A 16,252-nucleotide genomic window follows, 5' to 3' on the forward strand; every position below is an offset into this window, starting at 1 on the left:
TTTTCTCTAATATGTTTATTTTTCATGAACTAGCACTGATACTGATACTTTATTTAGATCTACATGTCTGCACATGTCCACAGTGAATAGTACATGCCCTTTATTCAGAGGTGACTGTGGGAAGGCTGGGCAGGATGCTGGTCCAGAAATGCACATAACGCAGCCTCATTTCCTGCCTTATGTAATTCTGGTTCATGTCAGAATTGATCTCCAGGAACTTTTCACCACTTCTGGTGAATGTTGGCCAGGTAGCAGGCACGGCTGAATCTCCCTTGTTAGGATCTCTGTTGATCAGAGAAATTGAAAACATCACTGATGTGTTTTTAATTTGTATTACAATAAGTGATTCAGTTGTTTGATTTCTTTGACGCAAAAATCTGTGTCTGCAGAATTATACCCAGTTTTGGCAAAGTTGGTCCAGTAGGAGATCAAATAGTCAGAGACACGGCGATGGCTTGGCCAGTATACAAGTGGTGAGCTGAAGGGCTTTCCAAACACGTACTGCAGGTCGTCAGCGTGGTCAGCTCCCATCCAGCTTGGGTAGGGCAATAAAGGACCGCCCAGAAGGTTGGGCTCAGAGAAGAGGTAGGAGTAGGTGCGACCAGTTCTTTGATGAGACAAAAAGAACAGGAAAATTAATGTGATGATAACTCCACCACTGCTAAAAAAATATGTATTTTTATTTCGTAAGTAATTAATTAGATAAACTGTGACATCTGTATTTCAAGGTCACATTCTCACGTGGCATGGTCAGCATGAAGATAAAGGGCAGCCTGTGTAGGAACCAGGAAAATGTAGTCTGTTTCAATATCAACAATGGTTTTCTTGATGGTATCCCAGGTGGGAAAACTTCCCCAATTTGAGGTATACGTGGAGTAGGCATTGTTCAGGCCAGACTCACCCTTCTCCTTTGTCAAGGCAGCCAAAAGCCTCCTCACATCGTTACTGCAATCAGAAAGAGAGAACTGATAAAATTCCTTACTGCCACCAAATCATGGTTTACCGTTTTGCGATGTGTAAGTTGTTTGAAATTGTTTCATGATGCAATTCCAAATCACTCCAAAGCTGATCAAAGCACTCAAACTCACGTAGGGGTGACAACCAGATCAAGGTTGACTGATGGAACATCAAAATTGGTGAACATATGCCCGTCCATGTTGTTGACTCCAGCAATGTAGTCAATTTCAGCTGCATTGTGGAACAAGTTGGAAGGATCGTCCGGCAAGAAATCACCATCGATCACAGGGGCTATCTCCAGGTTCAACACAAGGGGCTCTAAGATATGCACACAATCAGAAATCATTATATATATGCCAGAAATTGTGCAATAATTAGTATGAATATAATTTGGTGGGTAATTTAAGCAGAACTGTTTTCATCACGTATAAATTAGGTTTTGTGGAACGTAGTCCTTACGATCAGGTGAACTGAGCAAATTCACAGTTCCCGCCTTTGTTAGGGTCCCAGGATCAGTCATCTTCAGACAGGAAGCCATTCTGTTATCAGTTGGGCAGTTGACCTTCCGAGCAACCTGCAGAGTGGGTGCAAATTATCTGTAATTACCCCCATGTTTTATGCATGTTTCTATTATTATTTCCTTATTTGATCAAAAAAAAAAAGAAAAGTGGTTATATGTAAAGAAGCTGCTATGTACCTCCTCAGCAAACCTACGAGGGTCTCTGTTGAGTGCCCAGGGGCAAAGTGCCACCCCACTCTGGGAGATGGCTCTCCTGATGATCCCTTTATTGTGGGGAGTGAGAGTCTGTAGGTGGAATGTCAGGAGAAATACATATTTCACTATCTGCTTTGAAATGAGTTCCACCTATGGATAGATGGTCAGAAAAAGAACAAATACTCTCACCTGGAAGCTAACACTAACTCCACCTGCAGATTCTCCAAAGACGGTGATGTTGTCAGGGTCGCCTCCAAATGAGCGGATGTTTCTGTGCACCCAGGCGATGGCGGCCTGCTGATCCCACAAACCGTAGTTTCCTGAGGATTAAATATAATCAAGTTTGTAGAAAGAATCACTATTTAAATGGAAGTATTTCTGTATTGGCAGTCCAGCATGTACCAGGTTCTGTAAGATGTGTGTACCTACCAGGTAAATCAGAATCTCCAGTGCTCATGAAGCCCATAGGTCCCACACGGTACCCAAGTGTCACTACAATAACATTCCCTCTGTCTGCTATCTCCTTTCCATAGTACATGTAGTTATCCAGGTAGTAAGGCCCCATGGAGCCTCCAATCATGAAGCCTCCTCCGTAGATCCAAACCATGACAGGGAGACCAGAAGATACTAGAAGGATGAAGACAGTTAGCACTGGTCTAATTTAATATATAAACATTTTTGGCTTCTGTCTTTACCTGAGCTGCCATGAGGAACCCAAATGTTAAGGTACAGACAGTCCTCACTGCCTACGTAGCTATTCTGGAAGAAGTTCAGCTGAAGGCACTCGTCTCTGTACTGTGTGGCCTTTAGAACACCTGACCAGAAACACACATTAAAAGAGTAGTGTGTTATCATTTAAGATTACCATGAAGCATCAAGTATGTTATTATTACATATTTCTTCACACAGAGCTGGCCTTAGCGAATACTTATTTCACTTTGCAAGCAGAAGATGAAACATATTTAAAAGGAAATGAGCAGAAAAAGCTTCTGTGAGTTTCAAACATAATTGTTAAAGAGGTCAAATCTAGTGAAAAATGCTGTCCACCCACCTCCCCAACCAGGGTGACGCTTTGGTTTCTCAAACCTTCCAGGAATGTCAGCAAAGGGAATTCCCTTGAAGATGTCCATGGAACGGGATAATCCAAGACTAATTGTTTCACCCTCAACCATCCCTCCCTCAGTTTGCACTACGCCAAGCTACAGAGATTAAGGCAATAAATGGACTAAATATGTGAGCCATAAAAAAAGATGGATGTTTGGGTTTTTTACCACACTGATTAAATTGAGCACAATATGTTTCAATTTGAACACTTAGTGTAACAAAATTACACATGTTGTAATCACGCAGTCACAGCTGAATTATCAGTGCACAACCGAACTTGAAACATATTCTGCACAGTGAAACCTTTAGAGATATCCAAAAGAAAGTCTGTAAACATGAAAAATACATTTTATGTGATACTTACAGAGGCTGCAGAGGCCGTCTCCAGAAAAACAGCAACAGCAAACAAAATCCCCAGCTTCAGCATCATGATCAAGCTGTCAGAATTTCCCTGATTGTCAGCCAGACTTTTATAAAGGAACCAACATTGCACAACATCTGACCAACGTGGAGTCCGTGGCCCCTGGTTTTCTCACTGTTGAATAATATTTAACCACCTTGTATACACTACATCTTCCCCCAAACTTCCCCACATTTAACTAGAAAACCAAAATCGACTAAAAAGAATGGTTAATGGTAGTTATCATGAGACATCTCTTTTAATGTCTGCTCTAATAAGTAGGTAAGCTATTTATAATTATTTATAAATATACAATAAAATTACAAATGATAAACAAGGAGCACAAATACTTTTATTCTTAGTCAACAGAAAAACTAATTCCGATACATACTCGTGAAAATTAGCTGGAGTTAACTGGTGTTATTAAAATCTTTCTTGGGGAAAAAAAAGAAAAATAGTCTCTTTTTATTTTATGTTCTGCACTTCTTCTATTTGCAGGTTTTCTCTACATCTAAAGAATATCTGGAGGTGCAGATGCCACCAATATTGTGTTTGGCTTGTATTTAGTTTAAATACTTCAAAAACTTCAAAAACAGTCAGTGTATTAAAAAAGGAATACCATGACACAATATATATCTGTTTTTCCTTACTTATCATCTGATAAGGAAAAGTGGGCAGGAGAATTGCAAAGGAAAAGACAAGGCGTATGCTGAGAATCAGAACAGCCTTACACTAGTATCTCCTTAACAGGGTGAAAACTATACAGAAGATAGACTACAAAACATGCATGTGACTTTACCATAACGTGTTCAACCCCCCTTTTTTTCAGTGTTGGTCGTATAAACAAGAACAGCCAAATATTCCTTAATTTCAAAGGTTAAAATTTTAAAAAAGAAGGAACATTCAGGGCCACATGAACTGACAGCAGCAGCACCACAAAACCAGCTTTTGACATTGGAAAGCTGCTGGATTTACTAGAACGCCACAGTGTCAGTTTTATGACTGAAAGTTGTGAACAGAGATGTTTTGGTGGCTGGTCTCATGCATATGTATTTGTAAGAGTTTCACTTTCAGGACAAGAATTAACATGATTGTGATATTTGCTGCTAAAAGAGTTTATTTCTAGGAGCGGGAGATGAAGTCATCAGGACCAGGTCCTAAACGGCACTTTGCTCGGATGGCTGAAAGCCGCGCGTGTGGTGCCAAAACGTTCGCCCTAAAACTCTTCACTTATTCCTCAGGCTGAGTGTCTAGACACAAGCCCCACTTACTCTCCGTCAGAAACACTGGGAGTTTCACTGGGACAAAAATGAACTGAATTGAGCTTTTTTTCTTGGCATTGCGCACCCAGCGAGCTGCTTTTCTCTGCTGAATCTGTAACAAATAGGAGTGTCAGCCTTCTCACATTTATCTGAATTGCCAGCAGAAGTGTCAGCAGTGTCTTTGACTACAGCTTAAGAGAAACTGCTTTTTGGGGCTCCTCTATTTACCCAAAATGCCTGAACATATTTAGAAAAAAAAAGAGATCCACAAAAACAGTACAAGTACAGGACCAAAGTTCATGTTGTTCTTCAGTGTTTTGCAGTTCATAGTTCAAATTGAACACTCTAAATATTTTATTCATGTACTTTCTGAGTGCCTTGTTCAGTAAAAACAAACAAACAAAAAAAACTTAAAACAGGAGACTGGAACAGTGTTGTTTGGTTTGAATCTCAATTTTGGGCCTTACGGTCGAAAATTCAAAATTCAATTTGTAGTCGTTTGTTGCAAATTTTAAGTAATTACCCGTTTATTAGTTACTTTGCTATCTTTTTTTTAAATCTTTAATTTAATACGCCTAAAGGAGGAAGACCACAACAACAGGACATGGCATCCGGCGATTTTTAATGTTGGTTATGAATGTTATTTGGTCAGAAAAACTGAACCTTTATTTGTGTCCATGGTGAACTCCAGTTATACTGTAACTAACAAAAATGTCAATTTAAACGCAAACACAAACGGTTTCTCTACATTAACAGCAAAGGGAACACAACTATTACACAAACCTTTCAAAAGAACATAATTTCTTTATTTACACGGTCACATTTTTAAAGAAACTGATGACACAACATATTAACAGTCAAATTTATGTCAACACGTGGTTTTATTGTGTTACATGTAATCTAAAATTTCGGTCTCCATCTCATTTTCACTTCCTTCAGATGGCTGAAATTCATCTTCCTCATCCTCCTCTTCATCCTCCCTATTCTCATACTCCCCCACTTCATCTTCCTCCTCCTCTGCATAAACATCTTTTACGCTTTGGCCTTTACGTCTTCGTCTTTTGGGTAATTCCGGCAGCACTGAAGGACAAACAGAACAAAAAGCCAAAACCAAAAAGTAAAAAGTGGGTGCCAGGTGGTCTTGTTCATGACTCATTTACTTCAAATACTGAAAATAGTCACTGTTAAGTTTTGTCTATGAGTTTTGGTTTGTCATGATAATCCATAATCAGTGCTTCAAAATGTTAGTGCACAAACAAACAGGTTTATTTTTAGGGTAGCATGTTAGCATTTTTCTATTAGAACAACGCAGGGCATCAATGTTTCTGCAGGAATTGTGACTCCAATCATGGAACCAAAAACATAAAAAGTTGACCTACTATCAAAGAAAACATTAATGGATAACAAGAGCTGCTAAAACCAATTTTGCTCGAAACATGGATGTTTTTTTTTTAAAGATTTATTGTTGGCATTTTGCAGATATTGGATAGTGACAGAAAGAGAAAGGTGCCCAGCAAAGGTGCCTGGGCTGCAATCTCAGTTGGACCACCAGTTGACTAACGTTAATATCTGAACATAGTTCAGTCCATCCAGTTGTTGTTCACACTCTTTTACTTAAAACTAGACTATGTAACTGGAGTAACTGCTGGTCATAAGTAGGCTTAGAGGGAAAAAACTTTGCAGCTAATGAATAGAGAAGAGCAAAGAAAACTATCAGGTGAGAAACTAAACTAAAAGCAGGGCATGATTTGGAGTAAAAGTAAAACAAGTTCTGGGTGCACACTGTGTCAAGTTAACATACTCTAATGATCAAGGCGGTTACACAGTAATAAGCGTCACAACTTTTTCCTTACCTGGCTTCTGCGCTCTGATCACCGCCTTGATCATGGCTGAGATCATGTCCCTCAGCTTGTCTGTGGTGCCAACGACACACCAGCCGTCACGCTCGTCACAGTGCTGCTCGTTTCCGTTGTTCTGCTCGATCTCCTTTTGGATGCTGCAAAATGGCAAACGCTTACATTAGTCATTCTAATGGAACCACGACATATTTGATAAATCCACCAGATAATTAAAATGCTACACTGGATACTTTAAAATAATAAAATCTTATTCATTGTTGCTCCTGTTATGTATTCATAAAAAATAATTTCACAGAATCGTACATTCATGTTTTCCTCCCTATTAACATTAGCACATCTTGCTATCTTCTCTTATCCCACCAAAAACAGAAACAGCCAGCACTTCGGAGTATACAAAATATATCTGAAAAGCAGTTAAATCTACTCTTTGAGAATCTTTAGATAACAACATTTTTAGGAGTTAGGTGAAAGGACCTGTGGAAAACCCAGACATCAGTTTGATCAACTTTATTTAGATGAAAAATGATGACAGATGCGAGTAGATATGACCGTTATGAACATTACTGTGTATTACCTTTCCACATCCAAATCACAGACCTGGTAAAACATTTGTCTGTGAGGAGGCAGCATGCCCTCTCTGAAAATGTAGGATGATTCCTGTGGAGATGAAATAGAGGACACAGACAGCTTCTCCATTACTTTTTTTGCAAGACAGCTTGCATTTAAACTGTCATTAAATGCCTTTGTAGCTTCAGGCATTTTCACTATCATGCTATAGAAATGTCAATGTGTTCAAAAAAAGAAAAAAAAAAAAAGATTTCAATAAATGAACAGAATATACAGCACTGGGCTAAAGTTTTGATCCACCCCTCATTTCCTTTTGAGTGTCATCTGTAAAACACGGTGGCGTCTCTGTCATTATTTGGGGCTGCATTTCAGCCAGTGGTGTCTTGTCAAAACTGACTGAATTATAAACACAGAAATGCGTGTTTAGATTTTAATCCAACATGCAGTGGGATCTGGAAAGTATCCAACTGACAGCAGTTCGGTTTTCAGCATGATCCCCGACCCACTTCCAAACAGTAAAAGATAGAAAATCATGTCATGGATTGGCCTCCCCAGAGCTGTTTCAGTCTTTAAATGCTGTATGTATTTCAAGCGAAATGTAAAGAAATAAGGCATGGCTTCAGACTCAAGACCTTTGCACAATACTGTAAACTCTGGCCATACAATCATGAAATTCATCCCATCATATATTCTTTTTTAAGCATGCTTCTAGAAGAATACTCAGGGTCCCATGAAGAAGGAGAGCTTTAATTCAAGTTGGGTTCAATTTAGTTCTATTTACAAAGCCCCAGTTTACAACAATGGTCACCTTACAGTGCTTTATATTCTAAAGACACAAAAATAGAGAGAATTTCAAAATGAAAAATCCCCTCCCCATCCTGCAAGAGGTTTGTTTAACAGGAAGACACGGCAGAAAAACTAGGTTCAAGGCTCTGACTGGATGGGGAAAAATATAACGGAAAATATGAACATATAAAAAACAATTAACAAGCAGCACCAAACACAACTTCTGAGAGAGCAAACAAAACCTACTGACTATCAACAGAGGCTTATAAAAACACGAGGAGTAAAATGAGGGGAATGAAGGAGAAGTACATCATGGGAAGCGTACCTCATCAAGCCTAAATATAAGTGTTATCAAAAATGTTTTTTTAAAGCCTGATATTGTAACTATAGAAGGTGTGTGTGCTTAAAACATCTGGCATGTTTGCTCTGATAATGGTCACTGACCTTCAGCTGGTATGTGACTGGAGCTGGATCTCGACTGCTGCTGGGACCCTCCTGAGTGGGAAGATCCATCACACTAGCTGGCTGGGGTGCTGGGGAAAAAAGGACAGCACAACACTGAATAGAGCAATGACTTCATTTACTAACTTAGTAACAAGGTTACTTTTAAAACACTTGAGTCTTGACAATTCATACACTGCACTCACCGCTCTCCCTTTTGTGTGAATATATGTGCAAATCAGAGGCTCTGATAGGCTCACAAATAATATTTGTGTGCATTATCCTCCATACTTCTAAAACACTTACCCGACTTGTTTAATGTGTTTGGCAGACTGTAGTTCAGGGAGCTTCTCTTGGCTTTTATTGGTATGTTGGATAGCAAGTAGCCTAAAAATGGGAACAAATGAAATCAAAAATGCTCATCATAACAAACTAGCTGATTTTGCAAAATGACTAAATTGCTCAAGTTTGTTTTTTGCCCTTTTGAAACACAAACGCTGATGTTAAATGTAGAAAAAGTTTCAACAGAAACGGAGAAATCCTGCTCTCACCGTGCTTGGAGCTACAACGGATCCTGAAATCCAGCATCTGATATTTTTTGGCCTCTGGGGTCTTTCGGGGATCGTAGCCGAGCTTCACCCACAGGCTTCTCCACGGCCCTGTCACCTACATACAAAAAGTCTACCTATGTTAATCTCTTTTTACAGGAAATGAGAGACTGCACAAGTCTCTCATCCAGCAGATGGACATAATAATATCAACAAAAGCATGTAATCTAGTAATCTTTATTACTTTTGAGCATTTATTTTTTAGGACTTGTGGCATTTTAGGCTTTGACTTGATTCAATGTTGTATAGTAAATGGATATTACTTATTCAGTGTCATATTAAATAAGTCATAGCCTTAAACCAATGGCTAAACTTTTAGCCAAATAGGGAAATGTAAAGTAAACTATTATAGCTAAATTACCTCTAAGCTTAAATTCACCCTACAAATATAAATTCTGCTTATTGCTATGCAGTAAATTAAATATTAATAGGTTAAATTTGTCTTTTTAAGTATTTCATTCACTACACAGTTGTATAAGTGTACATTCTTATTCATGACAATATCACTGGTATTTGATTAAAATGGAAGCAAACACAGACATTTCTAAGATTTTAGGGCAGACTGAGTAAGTACAGCAGATTTTTTTAATTAAAATTTCAATATTTCAAAACACCTGAGTGAAGTCGTTGATAACCTCACCATGTAGTAGGCATAGAAGGGCAGCAGCAGCTTCAGTTTATCAGGGTGGAGGTTGATGTTGGCTTTGACTGCGTTCCGTGACCAGATGGGCCGGCTCTCAAACATCTAGGTGCAAAGTATTTTGAGATTAGATAATAACCAAACATGATGGAAAGCAATATTTATGTAACATTATATAAAAGATAGCCTTGTAACATTTTGCTATTTTGGAGAGAAAACTGCTGATTATTGTTGGTTGACCTGCGCTTCTGAAATCAGGTGATGGAAAATGAACAAAAATACCAGTAGATGCAGATTGTGAGCCAAAAAACACAACAAGACAGAGTTTTCAAAGTGTCCGAGCAGATGTAAATACAGCTGTGCAATCTCCCCTCAGTTCCTGCGCTTATCAACTAGTGACCCTTGCAATCAGAGTGTGGCTGAGTGCTGGACACACCTTTTTCAGCTGCTCTTCAGCCTTCTTGTCACACTCATTCATGCAGATTCGCTTCCAGGTCACTTTAGCTGCCTCGAGGCACTCTGCAGGCACGACGGGATCAGTGAAGCTGACAAAAATGGCGTTGTGGGGCCGGCCAGCGCGATTTAAACCAATGAAATTCTTACTGTCACCTGGCATTTGGCTACAAACGCAAAAAAGAGGTGAAATATTATAGGTATCACCCTGAAACTAAAGATCGATAAAGGCTTCCCAATATTGCTGTTTGGGGGTTTACAGTGGTTTACTAACTTTAGATGGACGTCAGGCCGATAGAAATAATCCACGGGACTGTCGAGGCGTGAGAAGATGGGTGGGGGGAGAAAGTAAGGCATGGGCTGCTCAAAGAACTCTTGACTCTCGGGTTTGCGGAGGATGATTTTGTCATACAAAGACGTATGTTTTCCACCTTCTGAATGCACAGCGAGGCACTGGAAGTCTGCCAGCCCTGCAAACGGCAAACATCAGAACAAACATTGTCACTTGCATTATTTGTACTTTTTCTGATACGCTGTCATCTTCTGTCTGAGATCAAACCACCCTGTGACAGAAAGCATTGCCATGCTGGAATTTAAGACAAAGGGATTGAGGGCATGGACATTTTTCGCTTTCAGAAGTGTGGCATGCCAGAAACCACTGCCTAAAACAAGTTAATATTATGTTTGGTAAGATCATGGGAGGGTCCCCGTGTCAAGACAATATATAATATAATTCCCACAGATGTGACCCCCCATTACTGAATTTCATTGAAAGAAAAAAAAAAGAAATTCTGCGCCCAATAAATTGCACCGATAATCTTCATATTTCATCTCCTTGTTTCATGTGCTGGCATTTGATGTCTGAAGCAATCTTCCTAAGTTGTCTAAAACAAAAAGTAAATAAATAAATCTGCCATTTGGCCACTGGAGGGCACTGTAGTAAACATGTACAGCATCAGTCAAACTGGATTTCCTTTGATTGTTTAAATTCTCACTTTTAACATGATCAAGATGCCACATCGGTAAGATCATCATGACTAAATTACGTATAAACTGTATGAGGAACGAATAAATATTAGAGATTCTTAAAAAAGTGAAACCAAACATTGAAAGAGGACCAAAGGCGAACAAAATTAACACTTTATTATGCTACAGGTGGATAACTGAGAGACACACCCGTGAATTTGTATGTGGTTCCAATGACTCCGAGCATGTCCATGTGGATTTCAGCATCCTTGGGGTCATTTTTTCGCGCCCGCCGTCGCACTCTGAGGAGGAGGTTGCCTGATGAGACGCGGTTTCCGTACAGTGAGTGACAGAAAGGGTCTTGGGGCCGGTAACGCAGCTCGAGACGCTTGCTGGGGTTGGAATAGGTCTGTGGGATTAATGGGAAATAAAGGGTACAGGTATTAACCACAAAAGTGAGAAAGATTTGAGTATCAGTTAATTACCCACAAAAAAAAAACAATTTAACATGCAAAATAGACAATACATTTTAAATAAAACAGCTCTCCCCTCCAATCCCACAAAGCTACAACCAAGGGCAGGAACGTATGTTTCATATGTTTTATGAAATATTTAAACTTCAAAGAAATTTAAATACCAACTTGTTATTTGTGTATCTCAGTGGAGCACAGCATTCAAATTTCTCTGTTTCAACCTATGGGAGCCAGTGCACCTGGCTGTAATTAAGCCAGGTTGCAGGAGAGGGCGCTCATGAGAAAGTCTTCAAAGGATTGGAGCTAAAGAAGGTAAAAGGCAAAATAATTCTAATAATTTGTGCTAATTGTTTGGGTAACAATTTACGAATGGCCTTCCTCCCTTCGTGACAGATTTTTTATCTGGAAGGTTAAAAATGTTAAAATGTTGTTGTTATAATCATAAAGATGGAAAAAACAACTGGTGTTACAGTTTATTGCCTTTCCACTGTGATCCTAGGTTCTGGTGGTCATGAATGAGCTTTTCCTCATTCAGCAGATGTAGATTAGATTAGAGATTAGATGAAACTTTATTAATCCCTCGGGTGGGTTCCTCCGGAAAATTCAGTTTCCAGTAGCAAAGCACCGAAAGAAGTTGCAAGTTACAGATACATTAAGGGGAATGAGAGTAAGGATATAAGAATAAATACACCATATATACACATATATAGATACAGAATATACAATATGGATAAACAGGATTGCTCATTTGAGTGAGTATATTGCACAGTGATTATTGCACAGTCAAATATAAGAAAAAAAACAAAACAAAAACCAAATATTGCAAATATTGCACAGTGTAGAAAAGCCCCTACAACTCAGTTGTTCCCCCCTCCTTTGTCCTCCTGTTTCTCCTCCCTCTCCCCTCCAGTGAGGAGTTAAACAGTCTGATGGCGTGTGGGACAAAGGAGTTTTTAAGTCTGTTGGTTTTTGACTTTGGGAGAAGCAGCCTGTCGCTGAATAGGCTCCTCTGATTGTTTACGACCGTGTGCAGAGGATGCCCGGCATTGTTCATAATGTCCATCAGTTTCTTTAAGGTCCTCTTCTCTGCCACTGTCACCAGAGTGTCCAGCTTCATGCCGACCACAGAGCCCACCTTCCTGATTAGTTTCTCCAGCCTGGATGAGTCCTTCTTTGCTGTGCTGCTCCCCCAGCATGCCACGCCATAGAAAAGGACTCCTGCGACCACTGACTGGTAAAACATCCTCAGGAGCTTCCTGCAGATGTTGAAAGACCTCAGCCTCCTGAGGAAGTACAGTCGGCTTTGGCCTTTTTTATACAGGTGCTGCGTGTTGCATGTACTGAATGAGGAAAAGCTCAGACACATTGTTGCAATGAATCTTTTTTTCTTCTTAAAATATCTCAGGCTGCCCTTCATCTGTTTTGTTAATGGTTCAGTCATTAAGGCATCAAACTCATTTAACAGGGAATAATACCTTCTGATGACTGGCAAATTTTAGTGGAGTTGAAAAATAGGATTTATTATTTTTTTTTTTTTACTTAGGCTCATGTTTTATATGCATACACATATACTCACTGGTCGTGTTCAACTGCTCATCTAATCAGTCAATCACATGGCAGCAACTCAAACAGTAATTCAAACAACTGCTCATTACAACCATGTTTTGCAGAAGAGCATCAATGAATGCAAAACGCATCGAACTCTGAAGCAAATGAGCTATGGGAGCAGAAGACCACACCTGATGCCACTACTATCATCTAAGAACAGGAAATTGAGGTTATGGTTCACACATTGTCACAGAAATTGAACAACAGATGACTGGAAAACTGTCTCCGGCAAGATTCTGATGTGACGGTCCATGTCACAAAGCTCAAAGATCATCTAAAATTGGTTTCACTGCACTGAAATGGGCTCTACAGTAAGCAGAAGTCAATCCAAAAGAGCAGCTTTGCATGTGGTGCAACAGGAGATTTGCATCATGAACGTGACGCTGACAAATCTGCAACAGTGTGATGCTATCATACCAATATGGACCAAAATCTCTGAGGACTATATCCAGCAGCGTGTTTAATGTATGGCACAAACTATTAAAGCAGTTCTGAAGGTAAAAGGGGGTCCAACCATGTACTATCAAGGTGTAGATGGTTCATTACATGTGAAAATGTGGAGGTTTTCAGGACACACGTTTACGTCTTTACATTTAATATAGAAAGAGTAAATTATAGGGAGGTGTGGCCAGCTTGATTTTAAACTGGAACTGTATAGGAGACCCAGCCCTAAAATGCGTTTTACAGCGCTGATCCAAAGCCTGAAAAGATCCCGGTTTTCCTCACAGACCACTTGAATTACAAAATGCTGAAAGACTGTAACTGATATAGTTTAAAACACCAAGTAAATAAAGCGATACATCAAATAAAGCGATGTATTTAAGTTACAATGTTTAAAAAAAATGAAAATATATTTTCTATGCGCTCATTAGCCGACACAATGGTTTTCAAAATAAAAGCCCGAGACTGATCTGTGTCCCAGCTTACTTTCCGCTTACTTTTGTTACTTTTTGTTCACCACCCAAAGTGGCCAGCATCCTGTCCGCGCTGCTGAAGACCCCCGGATACTCCACACACACCAACTTCTTGTCCTGGAGCTCCACGGTGGACGAGCTTCCCGGGACATCCTCGTGTTCGGCGGGAAACGTCAGCTCTTTGAGAGTAAAATCCAGCTTCGCGTCCCTCATATCCGCCATACTGACTCCTTAGCTGACTAAAAATTAAGAGTAATGTAATGAACCAACTACTTTAGCCAAAAAGAACACGAAAGAAAACACATCTAACTCCTGCACCAACAGCCGTACGAGCATGTGTTCAAGTCCAAAATAACTCCGGGCGGAAACATTTCAGCACGCATGACGTTCCGGTAGCCTTTCAAAATCAGGACTCAAGACTCAAGAAGTTTATTGTCATTTTGTATGGTGTAACCCAGGCAAAAACGAAATAGTGTTTCTCGCCAGCGTCTACAGTGCAATAAACAATACAGTTTAAAAAAGAATAAGCTTAAAAAGGCAGTAATAAATTGCAACAATGGGTATGGATAAATGACATAAAATCTAAGTTATAAAACAAACTCAAGTCACATTCATTTGGGTAGGTAGAAGCAGTCCTTTCACAGAAAGGGATGGTTAAATTAGGTAGTCTGTGTGTCTGTGTGCATGCGTGCGGGGGCATTACAGTCCCTTTGTGGACCTCATAGTGTAGCTGTGTGAATAGCTGAGTGGGTGGGGAGGGGGCACAGTCTGTTTATCAGTCTCACAGCTTGTGCAAAGAACCCTTCCAGCATCCTGGTGGTTCTGCAGCTGATGCTCCTGTACCTCTTGTCAGACGGCAGGAGGTAGAACAGGCTATGCGAGGGGTGGTGGGGGTCTCTGATGATGGAGATAGCTCTGCATATGCAGTGCTGTTTGTAGATCTCCTCCAGAGACGAGAGAGGGACACCAACAATCCTCCTGGTAGTCTTAACAATCCTATTGAGTTGACACTTCCCATAGGACTTGCAATTGTCAAACCAATATGTAAAACTTTGTGTTAGGATGTTTTCAATGGTGTGAGGTGAAGTGTGGAGAATCCTGCTTTTCTGAGTCTCCTGAGGGAGTAGAGACGCTTTGTGCTTTTTTGATAACTGCTGCGGTGTTAATGGAAAAGGACGGGTCATCAGCTAGGTGTACACCCAGGAACTTAACACTGCTGACCCTCTCGACAGCAGCACCATCTATGATGAGGTCTGTGTGGTGATCTCTGCCAGACTTTATGAAATCGATCACCATCTTCTTTGTTTTGTCCACATTGATGGTGAGCTTGTGGGATCTACACCACACTTCCAGCTGCTCCATTTCCATTCTATAGGCAGACTCGTCATTGTCAGTGATGAGACCAACCACAGTTGTGTTGTCTGCAGACTTCACAATGTTTGTTGTGATTTATAAGTACACACCACTGTGAATTTATAAGTACACAGTGGTGTGTACTTATAAATTCATTTTAAACAACTTAAAATCCCATAACAACACTATAAATACAAGCTTTTTTCAGCCTTTTTTTTTTTTTTTTGCCTGTCCCGTTTGACTCTTTTGCCATCAGAATTGTTGTCTAAAGGCAAAGAAAGATGCCCAACGGATTTACTTTACCAAATTGACCATCCCAGCCTTTCCATAATGGTCCATTTGATTCACCTTTTATTGTTTATTTTATTTTCACTTGCTGAATACGGGACAGACTTGACTGGGGGAAAGAAGGGAAGAAAGAAAGAGGGAAAGAGAGACAGCTGAGAAGAGGGACGGGGGAGAAGGGCAAAAAACAAAAACCAACAGAATGGGCAGAAAAAAAAAATAAAAAAAAAATGCATCTATCACCTGGGTCACCTGTTGAGAAAGAAAAAAAGAAAACAAGCAGAAGAGAACAAGAGTAATAGAATAAGCAACATCACAATGATATATGGGAATATGACAGTAAATACTACATATTAAACATTATTGTGCAGCACATAAGATCAACAGAACACAGTGTGCTTTGAGGTAGGAGCCAAAAAGGGTGTAGTTTGTGGGTGTGATCACCCGTGTGTACACCTGTGAGCATGGACGCGCTTGTTTTTAAAAGGTTCCTTCATGTAATAATCTGCTAGAGGGTGTGGGGGGGCCACTGCCCCGTCCTCCAGGGCATCAAGCAGGTATGGAGGAGATCAAAACTCCAGACATCCAGAGGCCCCCAGAACACAAGAGACCAAGGAAGACCAACAGAGGGGCAGCTGCGCCACTGTCCCAGAGAGAGCTGAGGAGAGTCCCAGATGAAGGCTCACTCAGCAGCTGCGGAGCAGAAGCCAGGGGGAGTTGCAGTGACACGCCCGTGAGTGTGAGTAATGTGAATGTCTAAGTTGTAGGATAAAATTGAGGCAGAGGCAGCCAGAAGGGGACAGAAGGGGGGGGGGGGGGGGGGGGGGGGGGGGAGCCTCCTCTGCACCCTGGTGACATACC

General features: G+C 40.3%; 2 protein-coding genes across 3 annotated transcripts; both read right to left on the reverse strand.

Moving 5' to 3' along the window:
- LOC101474786 (bile salt-activated lipase-like) lies at window positions 1-3,398 on the reverse strand. 2 transcript variants are annotated; one of them, XM_004538436.5, is made up of 11 exons: window positions 3,141-3,387; window positions 2,724-2,871; window positions 2,368-2,487; window positions 2,102-2,299; window positions 1,862-1,992; window positions 1,655-1,762; window positions 1,417-1,531; window positions 1,089-1,275; window positions 742-945; window positions 398-607; window positions 1-284 (listed from the first exon to the last, which is right to left on the reverse strand). In XM_004538436.5, the coding sequence occupies exons 1-11, from the start codon at window positions 3,204-3,206 to the stop codon at window positions 101-103; spliced, it is 1,671 nt and encodes a 556-aa protein (XP_004538493.2). In that variant the 5' UTR covers window positions 3,207-3,387; the 3' UTR covers window positions 1-100. The 2 variants fall into 2 exon arrangements, with proteins under 2 accessions (XP_004538493.2, XP_076742432.1); XM_076886317.1 differs by lacking the exon at window positions 1-284 and having other exon boundaries at window positions 470-607; window positions 742-773; window positions 902-945; window positions 3,141-3,398.
- Window positions 3,399-5,043: 1,645 nt separating this feature from the next.
- Window positions 5,044-14,125, reverse strand: gtf3c5 (general transcription factor IIIC, polypeptide 5). Its single transcript, XM_004538435.3, has 11 exons — window positions 13,778-14,125; window positions 10,969-11,167; window positions 10,067-10,262; window positions 9,776-9,959; window positions 9,340-9,444; window positions 8,643-8,757; window positions 8,398-8,478; window positions 8,095-8,183; window positions 6,872-6,954; window positions 6,292-6,434; window positions 5,044-5,518 (listed from the first exon to the last, which is right to left on the reverse strand). The coding sequence occupies exons 1-11, from the start codon at window positions 13,973-13,975 to the stop codon at window positions 5,328-5,330; spliced, it is 1,584 nt and encodes a 527-aa protein (XP_004538492.1). The 5' UTR covers window positions 13,976-14,125; the 3' UTR covers window positions 5,044-5,327.
- Window positions 14,126-16,252: the final 2,127 nt, after the last annotated feature.

This window comes from Maylandia zebra, linkage group LG7 (assembly GCF_041146795.1).
Source record: "Maylandia zebra isolate NMK-2024a linkage group LG7, Mzebra_GT3a, whole genome shotgun sequence".
NCBI classification, from domain to species: domain Eukaryota; kingdom Metazoa; phylum Chordata; class Actinopteri; order Cichliformes; family Cichlidae; genus Maylandia; species Maylandia zebra.